The following is a 23,334-nucleotide window of genomic DNA, read 5'->3' on the forward strand; positions in this document are numbered from 1 at the left end:
AAAGTGGTAAGTAACTTCCAGATTAACCCAGTAACCCCAGTGTACTGTCTGAAATTTGAAGCCTTACACTAAATATCCCCTAAAGTATATTTGATTCTGGTTCTAAATTGTCTAAAAGATAGGACATTGCTTAAATCAATGTTAATTTTAAAGATCAGAAATACCCCATTTTGTGAACAATGCTAAGGGAACCTTTGTCACCTTGCTCAAATATTAGCTGAAGGAAAGCACTTTTATTTGTAATGTCATGGCCCCTTCTCAACACATAGCCATTTTTTTCTACTTTAAGAAGGAAATTGAGGTGGCCACTTCAGGCTTATAACACTCCCAACCCGCTGCTTGGAGTCTCAGCTAAGGTCACTCCCCATAGCCTCCCAGGAGCCTCCCTGTCCCAGAGATGCCTCCCATCAATTTTCTTTCTCTCTCCCCCTGCCCTACCCTGTTATCACCACACCTGATCCCCATTCCCTCTCCTACCCAGTTTCTTCCCTCCATCTATTTCAGATGTCTATTTCATTTCCGCTTCTGAGTGAGATTCAAGCATCCTCCCTTGGGCCATCCTTTTTACTTAGCTTCTTTGAGTTTGTGGATTGTAGTATGGTTATCCTGCACTTTGGGGCTAATGTCCACTTATAAGTGAGTACATACCATGCATATCTTCACAGAAACTGAACCACCAACCAAAGCACATGCATGGGCTGGACCTAGGGCCCGTACACATATGTAGCAGATGTGCAGCTTGTTTTTCATGTGGGGCCCCTAACAATTGGAACAGGGGCTGTCTCTGAGTTTGAATCCCTTACACCCTAGTTAGGCTGCCTTGTCTGTCCCCATTGGGAGAAGATGCACTAAGTCTTGCTGTAATTTGATGTGCCAGGGTGGGTTGGTACCCATAGGGGGCAACCTCCTCTGAGGGGAATAGAGGGAGGTGTTGTGAGGATGAGACTTGGAGGAGAGGAGGAAGGGAGCTGTGGTCAGTCTGTAAAGTGAATACACACGCGCGCGCGCGCGTGCACACACACACACACACACACACACACACACACACACACACACACACACACACACACACACGTAATTTAAAAGCCATGCAGTATTTTGCTCTCAATATTAGATCAAGAGAAGATTTTGATTTTTTAACATTTTTCATATTACAGAATTAATTTTTTAAAGATTTATTTATTTTGTATACAATGCTCTGCCTGCATGTATGCGTGCAGGCCAAAAGAGGGCTTCAGATCACATTATGGATGGTTGTGAGCCACCATGTAGTTGCTGGGAATTGAACTCAGGACCTTTGGAAGAGCAGCCAGTGTTTCTTAACCTCTGAGCCATCTCTCCAGCCTTATTTGACAGAAATATAATTGCTTCCTAATGTATTCATCAGAAGCTTATAGCAAACAAAGCACCTTAGGAAGTACCCTAAAAATGGGTCATTTGTTAATGAACTTTTGGCTCAATTAAATTAATCTTGTAGATTGATATAAAAATATTATCTTGTAGATTTTCATACTTTTCAGATTGTCATAAATTTGAGAGGCGAATTGGGAGGGGGTTTTGCTTGCTTTATTTTCTTTTTAATTTTTTTAATTTTTAATTTGTTCACTTTACATCCTGATTGTAGCCCCTGCCTTCTGATTCCACCCTCCCTCCCTCATACCCGCTCCCTCCCTCCCCTAGTGAGAGGTGAGTTTTAAAAATTCACTCACAATCAGGTGTGTAATGGCAAAGGTCTTAAAGCTTTTTCCACTCGGATACACTCTTAAGGTGGGAAAGGGATGCTGTGAAAACGGAATAGCTAATACACCTTAGTTTGGTGAAGCCAGAAGTACAACTGCATTTCCTTCTAGAGAAATTTTCCAGATATCCCTTTCTGATCTACCACTTGTGTTGTCTGCAGTTATGTACAGACACATAGCACACTTTTCACAACCTTACTTTCCATTTGCAATTCCACTGCCATGGAACTGTCTTTTAGCCATTCATCCTCCACTCATCCCGCCTAGGAGATTTGTTATGTAGTGTGTGTAGTACTCTGGTATCAATAGACAGTTTTATTAGAACTAGACAAATTTACTGTGGTGATAAAATGCTCCATCCGTCCAAGAAGTCAAGCACACTGACAACCTTGCTATGTTTTCCATTTCCCTATTGACAAATGCATCAGGCAGACAGTTTGGCTTAAGCTCCACCACCTTAAAGAATATGCCTACCACCCAGACTGATGTGACCCATATTTTGCTAAGACTTACCTTCAATCTTTATTCTCCAGCAAAGCTACAAAGCGATGGGTAATTCTATTTGCATTTATTTATTGGTATGCTTCTAGAGCCCTGGCATTTGCATTGGGTAGGTTTCAGCTAACGTTCATACGTGCCACGATCTTTTAAATCTCCTAGAAGTTCCCAGGAAGTATACAGTTATAAAGTTTCGTTTTGTTCCTTTAGGTGCTCTTTGGTCTTTTGCTGCCTTGTATATGGTATTATCAAGGAGCTTGAGCAAGTCAACTAACTGGACAACCTTAGACTAATTAAATAAGGACCCTGTCATGGAAAAGTTTTAAAACCATGGTGCCAATGCTTCTGAAGCAGTGGTTCTCACCCTTCCTTGTGCTGTGACCCTGTAGTACAGTTCTAATGTTGTGGTGACCCCCCCCATAACCATAAATTATTCTTTGTTGAAACTGCGTAACTGTAATTTTGCTATTATTATGAACTGGAATATAACTATTATCTGATGTGGAGGATAATGTGACCTCTATAGAAGGGTTGGTCCACCGCCAAGGGGTCTCCAACTTACAAGTTGAGAACGGCTGAATTATCCTCCTTTTACAGAAGAGGAAGCTGAATGAAACTAGTCAAAGAAATTTGCTGACATTCCTATCCCACTAATACCAAAAGAAAAGTCACCATCCAGATTCGTGTACAACCGTCTTATGCTATATTGTCAGCAACTGAGAACTGAAATCTAAACCCAAGTAGTATGAACCCCAAAGTCTACAAGATTTCTCTTACCTGGATCCTGATATAAGAATTTTTTTTATCTAATTAAAAAAGAAGCAACTATGTGAGACAGTCATACAGTTAAAACTTCAAAGGATTGCTTGGCACACACCTGCAATCCCAATACTTGGGAGGCACAGGCAGGAAGATCCCAAGTTCAAGGCCAGTTGAAGCTACATACAAAACTCTGTATCAATACAATGACAAAAATTTTAATAGGGACAAAACATATGAAGAGTTGTATTTTTTTCTTTCTGTTCTTGTCCTTCAAGCATTGAATTGTTAACTGACACATTCGCTGTCACATATTTTCACAGAAATACTTCATGCACATTGAGGTACACATACACACACATATCACCTTTTACACAAATGGAGCTATACCAAATGCTACTCTGAAGCTTTCTATTTTGCTAGGCATATTTTCAAGATTGTAATAATCCAGAGGACTTTACAACCTTTTTATCATTATATAGTTATCTCATTGATAGCATTTGCATATAAGATCTCCCCCACCCCTGTATTCTGCTATAGTCAGTAATTAAACAGTAATGCACATAGATTGAGGATTTATTGTATTGGGGTATTATTTGTAGATGTGTTAAATTGCCACTTTAAAGAAAATGTGCATTTAAATTTCAATAGTGATATCAAGTTGCTCTTAGTGGAGGTTGTGCCAAATATCCTTCTGCCAGCAATATGAGAGTGCCCATTTCACCAGAATGTCAACAAAATGAACGTATTGTCATTCGATATCTTTTCCTATATAGTAAGTTTTTTAAAAGCAAGTTTTATTTTAGAACAGTGTTAGGTTTATATAAAAGCTTCATACTCTACTGTTCCATACACATTCCACTTTGTTTCCCTTAGTGTTAACATCTTATGCAGCACAGTATATTTTTCACATTTAATGAACCTTATTAAATAAAAAAGTATAGTTTATTTACATTTACTTACTATTTGTTTCAGGATCCTACAATCTTATGCCATTATATGTTGGAAGTATGTGCTCCACTTTTTTATTTTGATCTTAAAGAGGATTACAGTTAAGAGATTACATGAATCTCCAACGAGCTACAAGTCAAGACTGTGATCGACTATGGGAACTTATGAAGTTGGACTGAATGCATTTTTGCATTTTGTTATGGCTACAAGCCTGTGGGGACCACAGAATGGAATCTGATGTTTTGATTAAGAATGCCCCCCGCAACCCACAGATTCATGTGTTTGAACATTTGGCTATAAGGAGGGGCACTATTCATGGTTGTGGTCTTGTTGGAGTAAGTTTCTCTCTGTAGGGGCAGACTTTGAGGTCTCCTATGCTCAAGCTATGCCCAGTGGGGCACAGTCTTGTTCTGCTCCTGCAGTTCAAGATGTAGAACTCTCAGCTCCTTCTCCAGCACCATGTCTGCCTGGATACGGCCATGCTTCCCACCAAGGTGATAACAAATGTTCTTATCTTTCTTATGTTTTCTCACAGATGTGACAGAGTCTCAGAACTTTTTATTCAGCTTTGATAGTTTGGAGGAGTGATGGTAGTCCTTCTTTGTTTTACAGTTTTTGTTCATTTCCCCCCCCCGCCCCCGCAAAAGAATCTCTAACTATGTAGACCTGGTTTGCCTTGAACTATGTAATGTCGCTTGAAATTTCCATCTTATAAATTAATACCTTCCTTTTCATGTTTAGCAATATTTACATTTCCATTTTTTGACCACTGAGAACACGGACTTTGGGGCTGGAGAGATGGCTCAGACGTTGAGAACACTGAGATCTTCCAGAGGTCCTGAGTTCAATTTCCAGAAACTATATAATGGCTCACAATCATCTGTAATGGGATCTGATTCCCTCTTCTGGTGTGTGTGTAAAGACAGAGCATATATATATATATATATATATATATATATATATATATATATATATATATATATATATATATATATTTTTTTTTTTTTTTAAAACACATTTTTATTGTTTTGTATTGGTGTTATTGTAATTTTTTAATGCATCTCATGTAGTCCAGGCTAACCTTGAACTCAGTGTCTAACCAAACAAGTATTCCAGACCCAGATTGTGAGGTATTGAGGATCCAACCTGGGGCTTTGTGCATGCCAAGCCAGCACTCTACAGATAGAGCTACATCCCTAAGCCCAAGAACCAATGCTTTTAAGGTATTCTATATGAAGCATAAAAAAATTTTGTTCTGTATATAAGTGTGTTTGCCTGCATATATGTATGTCCACCGTGTGTGTGCTTGGCGTCCCAGAAATAGGTTGGATCCTAAGAAATGGGGTTACAGACAATTGTGAACTGCCTGTCTACCTCTTGATTCGATGTATTTTATCAGCAAGATATTCCAAAGCCTGGGTACATACTGATTCTGATTTTAAGGGAACCTAGAAGAATCTAATACAGCTAAGAGAGAAGCATTAGTGCAAGAGATGTGGTCAGACCAGAGGGCTGTCTGGAAAAAAAAAACAGGTAGGCCAGATAAATCCTTGAAAGAGATGCCTTGCTGACAACCAATTAGAAGGCAATTAGAAAATATCTAGGATTTATTGTGCTGGGAGGAAGAGCCAAGAAGCCAAAGGCGAATCCTAGGCTTATAAGCTTTATATTTTTGGTGTTACCTTTAGCTTGTACTAGAAAATTTTAATTTCCAATATAGCAGGCACCCAATACCTACTTCCTCCTTCCATAACCACGTAGTTCTGTGTTACTACAAATCCCAGAGTCCCACGCTCCACCTCCTTTGCCCTTCGAGTGTGCCGCACGTATTTCTGGGAGTTGAGGTCTGGGGCCTATTTACCCAAGTTCGTGATAAGGGCCTGCGGAAATATGAAGAGGTAAGAGCATGTCCGAGTTGCTAATGGCAACTTTTATCTTTTATTTTGAAAATGGCTTCTTTTTTTTTTCATTTGCTTGGGACGTGTCACCTTCTTGAAGGGCGGGTTCTCTCTCCAGCTAGAAGACAAAGGAGAAAAGGAGAAGGGAGGCGGGGAAGGCTTGCCGGAGCTGTCTGCTGGGTGAAGTTCTCAAAGGGTCACAGGCAAGCAGGTTTCCATAGGAATGCTTCCCTGGGGCAGAGGCGGCTGGAGCTGCTCCGGCGCTCACATTCCTGTCTCTGGAGACGCGCTAGCCCACTCTTTCCTAACCAGCCCTCCCCGCATCTGCATCTCAGCCTCCAGAGGGTCTCAGGGTGGTCATGTCCATCGCCTGGATTTTAAAGACATAGTCGGCTCGCCACACCCCGTAGTGCTTTGAGACCTTCAAAGTTAAAGAGGGATAGTTTGTTTCTCCAAATCGAGCACAAAACTGGCGCCATGTGTTTTGGGAGAAGGAAGGTTCTGTAGTTAACGGGGGGAGGGGGGGGAGGGGGGCCTTGACGCCGGGATGGTCCCTGCTCAGACCCAGAATGTCACAGTTACTGACAGGATGGGAAGCCTTCAGAAAGGACCCAGTTTACTTTAGTTTTGTATTCACTCTGCAGGAGAATCTTCACTCTGGGACAGTGCTGCACAACTCACGTGTTTAGGCTTGCTTTCTCCTGCTTTCTTAGTGCCCGAATCCTTTAAAGGTTTTCTGTTGTTGTCGTTTTTTAAGTTTCCTCTGCCTTAATTAAAACCACATTGTAATTATTCTGTGATGACATACCTCATACATGAAAAGAATGGATCTAATGTATAGCTTAAAGAATAATCACAAAGGGCAGTATGTTGTATAGGTGTAAGCGGTGGGACATCTTTTATGTATATTAAATCCATTAAAAGCTCCTTGGGCTCTCCCCCTTCTATCTAGGATTTTGTACCAATTATTACCTTGCTTTTTTTTTTTTTTTAAGTCTCTGACACAGGATTTCTCTGTGTTGCCTTGGCTGTCCTGGAACTCTCTCTATAGACCAGGCTGGCCTCAAACTCACACAGATCCATCTGCCCCTGCCTCCTGAGGGCTGGACTAAAGGTGTGCACCACCACGCCAGGCTTGTTTTGTTTCTTAATACATTTTCCACATATGAGTTTAATCCCTGAACAAAATAGTCCTGGTTTCATCTGTTTTTAACCTTATATGAATGGGAACATATCATTTTTCTTTTTCTGTGGCAAGCTTTTTTTTTTCTTCGTTTTTCTTTTTTCTTTTTTTTTTTTGGTTTTTTCGAGACAGGGTCTCTCTGTGTAGCCTTGGCCATCCTGGACTCACTGTGTAGACCAGGCTGGCCTCGAACACACAGTGATCCGCCTACCTCTACCTCCCGAGTGCTGGGATTAAAGGCGTGTGCCACCACGCCCGGCTTGTGGCAAGCTTTTTTAACACAACATTTCTCTATAGATTCATGTGTATAGATATGCTTATTCATTTTTAACGAATTAAATTTAGCAATAACTTTTGGGATTCTAAATAATAAAGACTGAGAGGCTTAAAGGGTCTTTAAAAAATTAAAAAATAATAAAAAATAAATAAATAAAATAATTTTTTAAAAAAGGGTCTTTAAAAACTTGGTCCCAAAGTTATTTTAGAAATCTTCAACATAGATCCAGGTCTTTATAGGAATCTTATAATTATAGGATTTTTTTCTATATTATAAAACCCAGTAGACAAAGTCTGTTTTGTAAGAAACATAATATTTGTTTTTCTCATGGATTAAACTCATTTTTGTGGGTTTTTCTTTACTCTGTCATTGCATGGTTAAATGGTTGTGTTATTTCTTGGTACTTGAGCTTGGCTCTCAGCCGTGATCCAGGTTTCTACACTGTAGAGCATCTAGGCTAGAAGTTGTTAGTGCACACTCTTCGTATTTGCTGCTCTTCCTGCAGAACAGCTTCTCTGATGGCATCGGATCTTCTGTGCACAAATGGCCTCAGGCTGTCCTCCCTGTAAGAACATGTCATCGTTCACTTTCCTCTTAGCCCCTTTTGTTGTTACTTCAGATTCGGCATCTTGGAAGTGTACTTCATGCCAGTGTTGGCCAGGCATGGTGGTGCACGCCTTTTATCCCAGCACTCAGGGAGGCAGAGTCAGGCAGATCTCTGTGAGTTCAAGGCCAGCCTGGTCTACAAAGTGAGTCCAGGACAGCCAGGGCTGTTACACAGAGAAACCCTGTGTTGAAAAACAAACAAACAACTGAAAGGAAATTTGAATCTTTCATTTATTCATTTATTTTACTTTCTTAACATGATCCTCCAAAAGACCTCTGTCATTTAATCCTTCCTTTGTATTTCTGCTATTTCTGCCCTAGTCTGGACCTTCATTGCCTTATACCTCAACAGTTTCCTAACTAGTTAGTCTAGGTATCTTCTGATCCACATGGCCTAAAACACTGCTTCCTCTTCAACACCTAATGGCCTGATAAATTGGTTTCTAATCCCTATGTGCTCAGGTCTGGTCCAGAATCCCTTAGTTCATGTAATTAAGGCTAGTCAAAGCCTGAGTATAAATAGAAGTTCCAGTTAGCCCACAGTATGTATTCTGCCTCTTTATATTTGGTTTCCCACTTCTCCATTTGTTTGTCACGCCCAGCCTTTCAAATACTAGTTTAAAAATCCCTTTCTGAAGTCTTCTTTACTACTTTAGCTCTCAGTTTACCCCTTTATTTAATGTTTTACTAAATTGAGCTTGTTTCTCTATTACTCTTTATCCTGATTCCCTCTCTTTGTAGGTACATGCACACAGCACAAGTGTTTAGACTTCTCCTTAAATATATTACAGATTTTTTTTGATAAAAACTATGCCTTGAACATCTTTAATTTACAAAGTAGTGTCTTTGTTTTCTATTGTTGTGACAAAATGCCATGACCAGAAGCAACTTAGGACGAAAGAGTTTATTTTAGCTTACAATTTTTTCAAGTCACAGACCATCACTGAGGGAAGTCCAGGCAGGAACTCAAACTGGACAGGAACTTGGAAGCAGGGTCTGATGCAGAGGCCATGAAAGAGTGCTGCTTACTGGCTTGCTCCTCATGGCTGGCTCAGCCTGCCTTTTTCTAAAAAATAGAACTCAAGACCAAGAGCCCAGGGGTGGTACTAGGCACAGTGAGTGTGCTCGTCCCTTATCAATTATCAGCCAAGAAAGTAGAGGTATTCTCTCAACTCAGGTACCCTCTTCCAAAATGACTATGGCTTGTGTTATTTGACCTAAAAGCTAGCCAGTACAAGTAGCTAGGACAGTGCCTAGTATATACATAGGCATTTAGCAAATGTTCGTATAATTAGTATTCAAGGCAGTAGAGTGTTGAAGAAATAAATGTCTTAGAACAAATGGATCACTGATACGTAATATAGATAAGGAATATATTTTCATATTTTTCCCTATGGTTTTTGTTTTTTTTGTGTGTGTGTGTGTGTGTGTGTTTTTAAAACATCTGCTCCAGGGTAAATAGCTGTGTAAAAAATGAAGAACATGCCCTGGAGGAACTGGAAACAGAAGGTGAGAGGCAGCTGAAGAGCCTCCTTCAACATCAACTTGATACCTCTGTCTCCATTGAAGAGTGAGTATTGATTTGTAAATAGAGATTATAATAGACCTCCCCTGCAGGTTAGGCATCCCTCTTAAAGCCTGATCAGAGCACTTCTCCACACAACCGCTTTCTTTGAAAGACCTCTTTATATGAATTTAGATTTTGCATTTGTGTCTTTCTGTAGGAAGTTTCCTGTCTTACTGAGCCTGGCTAAGTACTTTTACTCTATCCTACTATTATAGTGCCTTGCATTTCCTCTAACATGACATTTATAATTCTATGTGGTCATTTACTTTTTTTTTTAAAGATTTATTTATTTATGTATACAGTGTTCTGCCTGCATGTAACGCCTGCAGGCCAGAAGAGGGCACCAGATCTCATTAAAGATGATTATGAGCCACCATGCAGTTGCTGGGAATTGAACTCGGGACCTTTGGAAGAGCAGCCATAGTACTCTTAATCTCTGAGCCATCTCTCCAGCTCCGGTCATTTACTTTTTATTTGCCTCTATTCTGCTATTTTTATAGAGGTAGCTCTTTTGATATTTTTATAGAAGACTTAGTGTGTGTGTGTGTGTGTGTGTGTGTGTGTGTGTGTGTGTGTATGTGTGTGTGTGTGCGTGCACGCGTGCATACCTGCGCATGCATGCGAGGGAGGGGGCGTTTAATTTGTGTGAATCACATGTGTGCCAGTGCCTGCAGAGGCCAGAGGGTTTTGGCGCCCCTAGAACTGGCGTTTCACATGGCTGTGAGCTGCCCAGGTCCCCTGCAGGAGCAATAAGAGCTCTTAATTGTTGTGCCATCTCTCTAGCCTCTTGAATTTTTTTTTTTTTACTGTTAACTCTCAGTACACAACATAGTATCTAATGCATAGCAGCTACATAGTAAACATTTGTTACTTTAGTCATTTATCAGTCAGTCCTGGATGTTTCGGGGCTGTATGTGGAGTTCCATTTTGTTGCCATAGTGCTTCCTGGCAGTAGAATATGAGAGAGACTTTGCCTCTGAGCTTCTTTGGGCCTGTTATAATAGGAGGCCCCATCACTGTGAATTGTAACCACAAGTTGTTCTTACTCTCTTCTTTGTGTTTTACAGATGTGTCTCTAAGAAAGAGAGTTTCGCCCCTAGTACTATGTACAAGCCCTTTGGGAAAGAAGCAGCTGGGACAATGACTTTGTCCCAGTTCCAGACACTACATGAAAAAGACCAGGAAATTGCTTCTCTCAGGGAACTAGGGCTCAATGAAACAGAAATATTGATCTGGAAAAACCATGTTTCAGGTGAAAAGGTAAAAACAAAAGCTGTTTTCTTTAAAAATATTTATTTTCGTTTATGTATGTTTGTGCCCGTGTTGATAAGATTCTCTCTCTAAGGGAGATGTAAAGCAGCATCTACCCCATCTCCTAAGATCCCGGCAAATTAAGGCACGGTTCTGCCAAAAGTCACTCTGGGGATTCAGTGATTTCATGAGCTTCCTTACAAAGCGTAGGTAAAGGGCTACCTACAGGGGTGTAGGCATGCCTCTCTCAACAAGCTATGCCTGGAAAGCCTTACCGGACACCAGTGAGGGCTTTCTCAAAGCCACAAGCCCCTTGCTAGTGTTCTGTGGTCTCTATATATACTCTACTCTAGCCCCTCTCCCAGGTCACATATACCATTGCCAGTTGGTAGAGAGCAGCAGGATGCTCAGGAACTAAATCTCATGCTCCACTCTGTGCTTCTATGCTGGGGTGTGTAAACTGTTGACCAGATTTGGGATGCTGTTGTGCAAGCAGGCGCAGCTGAACTCCCCAACATAGTGTTTGCTTCATTTTGTCATTGAGAACCGATATTCATTTATTTCATGAAAACTGAGTGTTGAGTCTGAATCTGCTTTGGTTTTTACGATGGAAACATTGATTAAAGAGAAGTTGCTGGCTAACACTTAACTAAAACTTCCACAAACACTTCGAGTGTCTGGGCCTTTTTCATCTTTCTTTTTCTTTCTTTTTTTTTAAAAAAATATTTTATTAATTTATTCATATTACATCTCAATTGTTATCCCATCCCTTCCCTTGTCTCCCATCTTCTTTCTTATGTGAGCTCTCGGATTCACTTTAGTGCTGTGTCCTTTTTGATAGAAAGCATCTTATTTCCCTGTTTTTAGAGGACAAAGCTGAGGGCAACTCCTGAAGCAGTACAGAAACGGCTTCAAGACATTGAAGAAAGGATCTCAGAGCGCCAGCGCATCCTTTGCCTGCCACAGAGGTTTTCAAAGAGCAAACAGCTGACCCGGAGAGAAATGGAGATCGAAAAGTCTTTATTTCAGGGAACTGATCGTCACTCCTTCCTTAAGGCTCTTTATTACCAAGGTACAGGATTCTCACTGACTCTGAAATGCTCTTTAACTGGAAGATTTGACATCAGGGCATTAGATATGGGGCATTAGTGAACGACAAGGTATTACTACTCTTGAGAAATACATAGTCCCGTGAGTGAGACACAAATACAGTTACTTGCATGGCAACATGGAAATGTTATTATAGAGAATTTAATCAAATGCCAAGGTGGTATAGAGCACAGAGCATCCAAATCTAGTTGGGGGAGTCGGAAGCTGACATTTGTACTAGCTTGATAGGGCAATGGGCTTTTTTTTTAATGTAAAGGGAAAAGAACGTTATAGCTAGTGAGTGGATTTGAGCCATATGATGAAAGGACCTGGTATATGTAGGGAACAGTGAGAAGGTCTGTGTGGTAGCGAAACAGGGTATGGCAAGGAATGATGTCTGATTCCCGAAAGGGAAATAAAGCTAGATTGTGATGCATCTTTAGACTGAACTGTAAAGAGGTGCAAAATATATATACATAAACAGTATGTGTTTTAACCATAAAGAATTTGTCTAGCAGATATTTGTATTCTCCGTGGTGGAAGGCACACAGGAAGGGTTTAAGAAATGGTTCCTAGCCTTGTACTAGTCAGCTTGGAGATGTTCATATGTACCTTTTAGCAGGAGTGCTAGATATAGTGGCTCTCGGTGCCACAGAAGTTCAGAGTTTTATTGGTGTGACTGAGGAAGGCCTCTCAGAAGAGGTAAGATTTAAATATTCTTTTAAGCTTACTTATTAGACCGGAGAGGAAATAGCATTTCAGTTGCAGTAATTGCTGTGAGCACTGTTAATTGGGTGCATTTTAAGAGATCAGCTTGAAAAGGTGGCTCAAAATTTTTGCCTCTTATTTGTTGATATTACAAAGGTATATGGAGTTGATTTTTTTCAGTTAATGCGCTATGAATTTAGAAAGATGATAAAAAATGCACTTGGAAATGATTAATGTGGCCAAGAAACAGAATTAGAGAGAGAAAAAAGAGAATGGCATCATAGTCATTGAGTTATCAATATCTAGACTGGAAAGACAGCAGTGGAATTGAGAGATGGAATTAGTTGTACATGATATGACAAAAGACTTGCTAAACCCTGTTGGCTGAGAATGAAGAGAGGAATACGGCAAGATAACTCAGATCTTTCAAGGCTGTGTAAGTTAACAGTTGGTAAAATGAAGTCTTCAGGGGCCATTTCGAGGAAGGAAGGTGTGTTCCATTTGAACAGGCTGAATTTGTGAGCATGGTGGGATTAGCCAAAGTGAAATAGTGAAGCTGAGGAGAGAGCTCAGAAGTGGGTCTATGGAGCTAGGACTCATCACTGCTTCGATTTGATGTTAAAGTCATATGAGTACTTGAATGGTGTGTTAAAGACAAGCTATACTGCTGGTAGAGCTGTGGTGAGGGATGAAAAGAACAAATGAACAGCTTTCTGTGGAGAGATATGGCATAGTATATGAGAACACAGGCTCTGGAAGCAGACTGCCTGGGAAATTCCTGCCTTCCCCCCCCCCCCTTACTAGCTGTGCAGTGGTGATCACTTTACCTGTCTGTACCTCAGTTACTTCCTCTGTGAATTGAGAATATCCATAGTAGCTGTGCTGTGGCGTTTGTTAGGAGGATTAAATGAGGTAATACGTGGAGATCAGAGCAGTGCCTCGTGTTGGGGTGGGGGGTGGGAGTGTGTGTGTGTGTCTCTGTTCTGTTTCCTATCTTTGAAACTCCTTGCTTTAAACCTTCACAGCATACCACAGTGCAGACAAGTACATGACCTCAATGAAGAGGAAGATAAAATTAGGCACAAAAGGCAAGTCGAGAGTTTTCTTACAGTGTTAGATCTAGGAATGTAAACTAGGGTCCCAGGCTTCTAAGTTGAGCACTTGTTTAATTCCATATTCACTATATGATAATGTTTGTAGGAAATGATCCTGATATGAAATGAAATATTGAAGAGAAGAGGTAGTAGAAGTTGTCAAGATTTTACATTTAGTTTTGTTTTTACTTCTATAGCTTTAATGTACCAGACATACATTGACCTTGCTGAATTTTAGATCCCATTGCACAAATAACTCTGAATATCATTAATCAGTATAACTATTGGTGATGATGATAATAATTATATCAAAACTAGCATTTTATTTTGAAATGGATTTACACTAAACTTGCATGGGGCCTTTTCTGGTGTACAATTCTGTAAATTGCAAATCATGTAGATTTCATGTATCCACCACCACAGTCAAGAGGAAACAGCTCCATCACTTAGGCAAGCTCTCCTCATACTATCCCCTTTAGAGGCCCTCCCATTGCTCGTCCCAAGTTCCTGGCACTCCCCTAGCTCCATTACTTCTGCTCTATCTTTTAGAGACTGTCATATGAATGGAATCATGCAGTGTGTAACATTGTGAGGCTGGCTTCTTTCACTCAGCATAATGCTTTTGAGCACATCCAAGTTATTGTTTATATCAATACCTCATTCATTTTTGTGGCGTCCCATTTCATTGTGTGGATAGGATATGCCATATCCAGTCATGTATTGAAGTGGATTTGGGTTTTCCAGGTTATGGTCTTTATGAATGATGTTGATATTAACATTCTTGTGCAGGTTTTTGTGTGAACATAAGTTTTTATTTCTCTAAGGTAAATATCTAGAAGTGGGATTACTGGGTCATATGGTAAGTGCACATTTAACTTTATATGAAACCGCCAAACCATTTTCCAGAATGGCTGTACCATTTTGCATTCCTACCAATGGTGTATGAGAGTTCACTTGCTCTACATCTTTGTCAGCATTCGGTATTGTCAGTATTTATTGTGATTGTTCTGATAGGTGTGAAGTGATGCCTCCCTGTTGTTTTAATGTGCCTTTTCTTAGTGGCTAATGATGCTGAGCATCTCTCCATTTGCTTTTGTGCCATCATTGTATCTTGCTTGTTAAAGTTTCTGATCACATCTTTGTCATTTTATCATTGGATTGTTTTTCCTTCCGGATGACTTTTGCAATTCCTTTATATATGCTAAACACAGTCCTCCATCGGATGTGCGCTTTACAAACATTTTTTCACAGTCTGGAGCTTGTCATTTAATTCTCTTAGCAGTATGTTTTTAATTGTGTTAAAATATATATATAACATAAAATTCACTGTTGTAACCATTTTGAAGTATTTGCTTCTGTGGTGTTAAGTATATTCACATTGTTCTGTAACTATTACCACTGTCCATCTCCAGAGCTTTTAAAGTAACACATTAAAAGCTGCTTTATCTTACCTCACACCCCTGCCTTCTAGAACCTCCATTCTACTTTTTGTGAATCTGACTACACAGTGTACCTCATATAAATAGAATCATGCAATATTTATCCTTGATGATGGGAGTATTTTACTTAGCATAAATGTCTTCATTGCTGATTCATATTATAGCATGTGTCAGAATCCCATTCCTTTTTTTAAGGCTGCATATGTTCCATTGTATATAGATACTGCTTTGTTTAATCAATTCATTCATCAGTGGACACTTCAACTACTTCCATTTTATAGATGTTGTGAGTAATGTTGATGTGAACATTGGTGTACAAGTGTTTGATATTTGATTTCAGTTCTTTATGCACATATATAGAGAAGTGGAATTGCTGGATCTTATAATAATTATTATACTTACTTTTTGATGAACCTCCCTACTGTTCTCTATAAAGACTGCCATTTTGCATTCCTACCAGTAATGCACAAAAGTTCCAGTTTCTCTATCTAAATTCGCAGGAACCCGTGTTATTTTTGGGGTGGGGAGTGACTCTTTTTGGATAATTGCCACTTTAAAAGGCATGACTTATCTCATTATAGTTTTGATTTGCATTTTCCTACCTAATGCTCCTGTATATTTTTCATATATTATTTGACGATGTATCTTTTATAAATAACTATCCATTCAAGTATCTAGATTTTAATCACATGATTTGTAAATATTTTCTTTTGTTATAGATCTGCTTCTTACTTTTCATAATAGTCTTTAATGCAGAGTTTTGTAATTTTTCTTCTGTTTTGTTTTGAGACAGGGTTTCTCTGTGTATGTAACCCTGGCTGTCCTGAACTCTGTAGACCAGGCTGCCCTTGAATTCACAGGGATCCATCTGTCTCTGTCTCCTAAGTACTGGAATTAAAGGTGTGAGCCGCCACCACCCAGCTATTTTTTTTCTTCCTCTTTCTGTGCTTTTGTTAGCATATCTAAGAAGTCATGGCCAAATCCAATATCAAGAAATACTTCCTCTATGTTACCATCTGAGCTGTTATAGTTTGTTGTGTTGTTTAGGTCTTTGATCCATTTTGAGTTAAATTTTTGCATATGGCATAAGATAAGGATCCAGGTTCATAGTACACTAGTTGCTATTCAATTTTTACAGGACCATTTTATTTTATTTATTTTTTTGGTTTTTCGAGACAGGGTTTTTCTGTGTAGCCTTGGCTGTCCTGGACTCGCTTTGTAGACCAGGATGGCCTTGAACTCAGAGATCCACCTGCCTCTGCCTCCCCAGTGCTGGGATTACAGTGTGTCACTGCACCTGGCTGCATGGGACCATTTTCTGAAGACTGTTCTTTCTGTATGGAATGATCTTACTGTTCTGTTCAAAGATCATTTATAATATGCATGAGACTTTATTTCCAGGCTCTTTCATCGTCCATGTGTCTGGCTTTATGCCAATAGCATGCTGTCTTGTTTTGTTTGAGACACGGTCTCTCCATATAGCCCTGGCTCTCCTGGAACTTACTCTATAGACCAGGCTGGCTTCAAACTCACAGATAACTACCTGCTTTTGCCTCCCAAGTGCTGGGATTAAAGGTGTGTGTCACCATGCTTGGCATGTAGAGTGCTCTTTTAATTTTTGTAGTAAGTTTTGAAATCAGGAAGTAATAGTTTGTATTACTTAGGACGTTTTCCACACTGCCTTGGTTATTTGTGTGGTCCCCTGAGATTCCATGTGGATTTTAGAATAGAATGTTTTATTTCTACAAAATTATATGGTTGACATTTGGTAGGGAGTGAAAAGAGCTTTGGCTAATGTCCATTCCTCAACCATATCAAGTCTTCTAAATGATCATAAATGCTTATTTGCTATTTATGTATCTTTTGATTTTTTTATTTCTTTCAGCTATGTTTTCTAGCTTTCAATGTACAGGTCTTCCACCTCAGAGAAAATGCTTTCAGCTCTTATCCAGTTTATCACTTGTTTCTTTCATGAACATGTTAAGTAACGTATGTGTGGACATACATCTTTGTAAGAATTAAGAAGTCTGCCTAATACCTGGTGATATCAAAGACTTTTTCTGGTATTTTCTTGTGGTTATACATTATATATGTATACCTGTAATCCATTTGGCTTGATATTTTTATATATGAGATCTAGAGTGAGATTGACTTTTCTTGCCTAGGAATGCTTTAGCTGTTCAAATGAGTATCCTCTCTCCTACTTACTTACCTTTATATTTTTTCAGAAATTATTTGGCCATATTTATGTGTTAATAGTTAAAAATACAATAGTAGTGAAAGACAGAAATTTTGTCACCAAGAGAAGAAAAAGTAAAAATAGCCATTCGCCACTTTTATTTAAAATAGAATAAAGGTAGAAAATTAATATCAATAAGACAGGAAATTTATAAATATGCTACCAGATAATGTAATGAGTGGATCAAAGCTAAATCCTGCCTGGCATGACGACGGCACACCCCTTTAATCCCAGTGCTCAAGAGGCAGAGACAAGTGGATCTCTGTGAGTTTGAGGCTAACCTAGTCTAAACAGTGAGTCCGGGCATGGTGGCGCACGCCTTTAATCCCAGTACTCAGGAGACAGAGGCAGGCAGATCTCTGTGAGTTTGAGGCCAGCCTGGTTTACAAAGTGAGTCTAGGACAGCCAAGGCTACACACAGACACCCTCTCTCTAAAAAAAACCAAAAGAAAGAAAGAAAAAAGAGTGAGTCCAGGACAGCCAGGGGTAGTACACAAAGAAACCCTGTGTCCAACAACCAAAAACAAACAAACAAAACTAAGTCCCATTTGCCTTCAAATTCATGACTCTGCGTGTGTGTGTGTGTGTGTGTGTGTGTGTGTGTGTGTGTACATTTGTTCATATACAAACCTCCTCAGTCCACTTAGTGTTGCCAACATTTATATAGAAACATATTAATTGATATGTGAGTGAATGTGTGTGTGTATGCACACACACATACACACACACACACACACACACACACACACACACACACACACACGCAAAACCTACCCAGCCCATTTAGTGTTACAAAGGGTTGGCATGTCACCTGGTGGTTTTATCATACAGGTCTGTTTAGGCAACCATATTATTGCAACTTATGGGTACAGCTCCTCATACCTTTTTGATTGAGGTTTTAATTTGCTTATTTTAAAGTATTAGGTTATGTACATAAGATGATAGGTGAAAACTTTTGGTTCACAGCTTTTTTTTCTTTTAGCACATTGAAGATACCATCTTACTGCTTCTGGCCTCTGTGGTTTCTGATAAGTCAGTTGTTAATTTTACATGAATCTCTTTCTATGATGAGTCTCTTCTCTTGAGTTGCTGTTTTTAAGATTCCTTCTTGGGCTGGAGAGATAGCTTAATCAATAAAGTGCTTGCCATGTAAACATGAGAACTTGAGTTCAAACCCCAGAACCCACTTAAAGAAGCTCAGCATAGTGACACGTGCTTGCAATCCTGGGTCTGAAGATGCAAAGACAAGTGGATCCCTGAGTCTTACTACCTTGCCAACCTAGCCTGCTTGGAGAGTTCCAAGCCAATGAGAGATCCTGTCTCAAAAAGCAAAGTGGATCACTCCTGAGGCACATCAATGAGTTTGTGCTGTGTCCTATATGTGTATGATCACTTATGTGCATATACAAACTTCTATATCACATGTACCCTACACACACACACACACACACACACACACACACACACACACACACACATTGCATTCTGCTTTGGCAGTTTGGATATATATATCTAGGTGTATCTCTCTTTGAGTTTATTCTACTTTGATTCTGTTGAGCTTTTTTGATGTGTAATGTTTTTCATCAGGTGGAGATGTTACTAGCCATTGCTTCTTAAAATGTTTTTTCTGCCCCCTTTGAACTTCCGTGACTCCTGTGATCTTTTGTGCTGTCTGGGAGGGTTAATCATTTGCTTCATCCTCGGAGGCTATTGATTTTTCCTAGTCCTTATTTGTTTTCCTTTCCCAGACTGGATTATTGTCCTATGAGTAGATAGTGGTGCTCTCTTCACGTTTGCGGAGTCTCAAACCCGTTTTTAAGTAAGTGTTCCTAACAGTTACTCTATGTGCAACTTGAGAGTTTCTACTAGGGCCTCTTTTTTTCATTTCCCTACTTATTTTTAGTCTCTGTTTTATCAGATAGTTGGACTTTTCCCTCTTTCAGTTGTTTAAAGAACTTAGAATAACTTAAAATATTTTGTCTAGTTAGCCTAACACACTTCTGTTGATTTTCTCTTCCTGTATATGGGCCGTATTTTCTGCTTTCTTTATAATATGTTGTATTTTTGGATATTAGAGAGTTAAATAATAAAATGTAGTTAGTCTGAAAATCAATCTACCGTCATCACTACCCCATGGATTTATTGATGCCACTGTTTAGTAATTTTCCTTTGTATTTAACTCTAAAAATTGTCTTCTCTCTGCCTCCTTAGCAAAATAATCTAATGACTGAAGGGAATTTCCTTAAATGTCTTGAATCAGATTGTCTATCATCATTTGCTTAAGGGTCCATGTGTATGTAGCTTGGAGCACTTCAAAACGCAATTGCTTGTTTGATATCACATGCTACTCATGCTAAGCCTTAGTGTCAACCCAAAGTGACATATTAGAGTCTTCTCAGATCCCAGTTGTCCTGTCTATATGTTCATTGCCTTCCATATTCTTGGGAACACATCTGAGTATTTCAAAACTTGTTTTTCTTTTTAGGTTTCTAACTTTTTAATTTATATATTCCTTGAGAAATTCATACATGTATTCAGGATATTTTGATCATAGCCACCCCTCAGTGCCTCCCCTCCTATCCTTCCTATACTCCTTGCTTGCATCTTCCTCATCCCATCTTCATGCCCTCGTTTTTGAATAACCTCATTGAATTTGATTGCTGCTGCTCATATGTGCATTGATAGAGAGCTGTGTGCTAGAGCATAGGAAACATCCTCGAAGCCACACCCTTTAAGAAAAGTGACTTTCCCTCCCCTAACAGCCATTAAAAATGCCCACAACTCCTCAGCTCGGGATGGGAGTTCATGTTCCCATGCTCCCCCATACTAGAATGTTGGCTGTCTTTTTGTTGGCCCCTTGTTAGTCTCTACTGTTAATTCCATCTCAAGCAGATGTACTGTATACAACTCTCACTGATTAATTTTGACAGATGCCCTAAGGATGAACTGTTCATACAGTGCAGGATATCCGTCAGATCAAAGAGAAGTCCTCAAAATGTAGCATTTAGCTTTCCCACGGGGTGCCAGGCACATGAAATAGTACAGATTCTCTGAGGAAAGGCTTTTAAAAAATGCTCTAGAACTGTTCTACTCCTCTTGGGTCAGCTACCATGCTGGCTTACAGCTTCTATAATGGCAGGAATGTTGTTTTGTTTCTTTAGGGCTGTGGAGCTGGAGGGAAGGGATTATGGACACTTGAAATGCTACAAACCTTAGTAATTTTACTTTTTTTTTGAAACCCTGCTCTCTTTTTTATTGCAAGCATTTAATTTTCCTCCAAAATTGATTTTGACTTTTTTTTCAATGTTCTTTTTGCTTTTAGGATACAGTTTTTAAAGATATTTTCACTCTAGCATTCCAGAATTGCTTTCTTGCCATCATTTTACCTCTATCCTATTTATACTATTACATTTGGGAAAGAGTGAGCTTTTATGGCATGGAGTTGGGTCATTTTTCCACTTTATTGAGTTAGCATTTACTGCATACCATAAAACTCATTCCTTAAGTGCACAATTCAGTGATTTGTAGTAGATGTATAGAGCACATCAACCATAACAACAGTGTAGTTTTAGGGTATTTCCCTTACCTCAAAGACTGCCATCAGTCCTTGTTTATACTCCTATCCTGGACAGCCACTGAGAAAATATCATTCCTATGGCTTTACCTATTTGAGACATTTTATATAAATGATTCATGTACTAGGTGGTGCTCTCTACCTTAATGTAATGTTTTCATTGTGTCTAGAACTTTATGTCCAGAACTAGTTTTTTCCAATGTTTCTGGAGAGATTCTGTATGCATGCTGAGAACATCATCAGCCCTTACCCATGTACTTTGCAATCTCAGCTTCCATTTCTTTCTTTAAAAAAAAAAAAAGATGTATTTATTTACTTTACATATGAGTGCTCTATCTGCATTTCCACCCGCAGGCCAGAAGAGGGCATCAGATCCCTGTATAAACAGATGGCTGTGAGCCACCATGTGGTTGCTGGGAATTGAACTCAGGACCTCTGGAAGAGCAGACAGTGCTCTTAACAGCTGAGCCATCTCTCCAGCCCCAGCTTCCATTTCTTGTTTGCACAAAGCCTCGTGGTTACTCAAAAGTGACACTACATGGCTTTTTTGGGTCTTTCCTGGGCATGTCCAAACCTAAGTCTGTTTTGTATAGGCTACATCCGTGTATGGATATGTAGGCCTGTACATGTGCTAGATGGGTTTAGCTTGGATTTTGCCTTTTAAACGCTTTTTATTAACCCATGTTTTCTACCTCGGATAGTTGTGAAATTCAGCAATTTCCTATGAACATTTTTGCCAAAAGTTCCCTAGAATAACAAGTTGTTACCACTTTCTGAGCTTTGAGTTTGCCCAGAAAAAGACAGTGTCCCTTGAATTTCCCAACGGCCAACAGATGGGCCAAGTGTGACAGTTCTCTGGGTATAGTACTCCCAAGGGGCTGCTGTCTCATTCTTTGCCCTCCCCCCCGCCTTGGTGGCCCTGTTGCTACTTTTGGTTTAGGTTTTTTGGTTTCTCTCTTTCTCTCTCTTTTTCCTTTCTCTCTTTGATTTCAAACCATAAGCTTTTGAGGTTAACCACCAAAATAGGAATGGTGATAGAAGTAGGGCAGATTAAAGCACTGGAAACACTCGTTCTTGTTGCAGCGACCCAGCTATTTCTACGAAATTGTCCCCAGGTTGTTATAAGCCTTTGACTATTTTCTAGAATTGTAAGAGTTGGTTCTGACAATTTTCTTCTTGCCGTTTTGGAAGAGATGTTTGAAAGGTTCCTCCTCTGCTGTTTTTCTTGGCATTGTTTTAATGGCATAGCTCACAACTCTGAAGCTTGTGAATTTGATGACATGTAAGCTACTGCTTCTTAGGACTACTGTTTTTGAGGCTATGGTGATGTCTTTTTAACTCAGGGTCATATCAGTTTTCTCCTGTGTTCTAAAAGACTACAATTTTAGCTCACACACTTAAGTCTATGAACTATTTTGAATTACTTTGGCATATGATAGAGATTTACATTCATCTGATGTATGTGTTTATATATATGTGTGTGTATGTATGTATGTATATGTATATATATAACATACATACATAGATTATATGTACAGTTGCCATTACATATGAAAAGACTGCCATTTCACATTAAATTGTAGAAAAACACAATTTTTTAACTTTTTTCTTTCTGTTTGTTTCCTTCTTGTTGTATTTGGTAACAGCTATGTACAGTCCAGGCCAGCCCTGAGTTTACTGTATAGCCAAGGATAATTTGAACATTTGCTCTTCTTGTCTCCACCTTTCAAGTACTGGCATTAAGCCGCTAAGTCTTATTTTCTTTCTGTTTTCAGCAATGTAATGTGTTCTGAGAATGAGTTCTTTAGTTTCGATTCTAGGCCGTTAACCAATTAGCCAGCTGTTACTGTTTCTTATGACAGTCTTCAAATGGACCATATATTCTCGCCAGGTTTCCTAGCTCAACTTTGTGGGTTAGACAAGGTAAGCTTTTTAACTGTACTTCATGGGATAGACAGAGTAAAGGGTGTTTATTTCATCTTACCTAGAAACAGAAGCCCTAACAGCTGGTACTTTGTGAAGACTTATTTATGCCAGTTACTGTAATAAACACTTTTGTTTTCAAACTGATGCCTTGAATTTTGGTGACAGCTCTATAAGATGTAGCACTGTTACACATATTTTACAGATGACAAAATTGAGCTTTTGACGAGAATAAGTGACTTTCCCTAAGTCACAATTGTGATTAGCTGTGCTGTCCCTTAAATATGCCAACTCCAGAAAACTCAGTGATGCTTTGGTCATGGCACTTATGTATATGATTTCAAAAGGTCGTATGTTGAAACAACCTCTTTTTTCTTTTGCAGTATGGGAGGTTGAAGTTCTGCCTTCTTGTATATCAGGCATTTGCTCTGCCACTGAGCAACTCTTAAGACATACTCTCTTTTGAATTATGTAACATCATTTTAAAATCAAATTCATGGAAAAACAAAAATGCATTATTTCTAGGAATATGCTTCTGA

At 39.3% G+C, this 23,334-nt stretch overlaps 1 protein-coding gene across 1 annotated transcript in view; it reads left to right on the top strand.

The window, feature by feature from the left end:
* Positions 1-5,778: 5,778 nt before the first annotated feature.
* Positions 5,779-23,334, top strand: part of RBM41 (RNA binding motif protein 41) — a 49,814-nt gene continuing 32,258 nt past the window's right edge. The window contains exons 1-4 of the mRNA XM_084790556.1: positions 5,779-5,845; positions 9,365-9,481; positions 10,546-10,738; positions 11,597-11,801. Coding sequence (XP_084646682.1) covers positions 5,838-5,845; positions 9,365-9,481; positions 10,546-10,738; positions 11,597-11,801 — 523 coding nt within the window. The 5' untranslated portion in view covers positions 5,779-5,837. The remainder of the gene's footprint in view (positions 5,846-9,364; positions 9,482-10,545; positions 10,739-11,596; positions 11,802-23,334) is intronic.

The sequence above is a fragment of the Acomys minous genome (genome assembly GCF_964271855.1).
Source record: "Acomys minous genome assembly, chromosome: 7".
Classification (NCBI taxonomy): Eukaryota; Metazoa; Chordata; class Mammalia; order Rodentia; family Muridae; genus Acomys; species Acomys minous.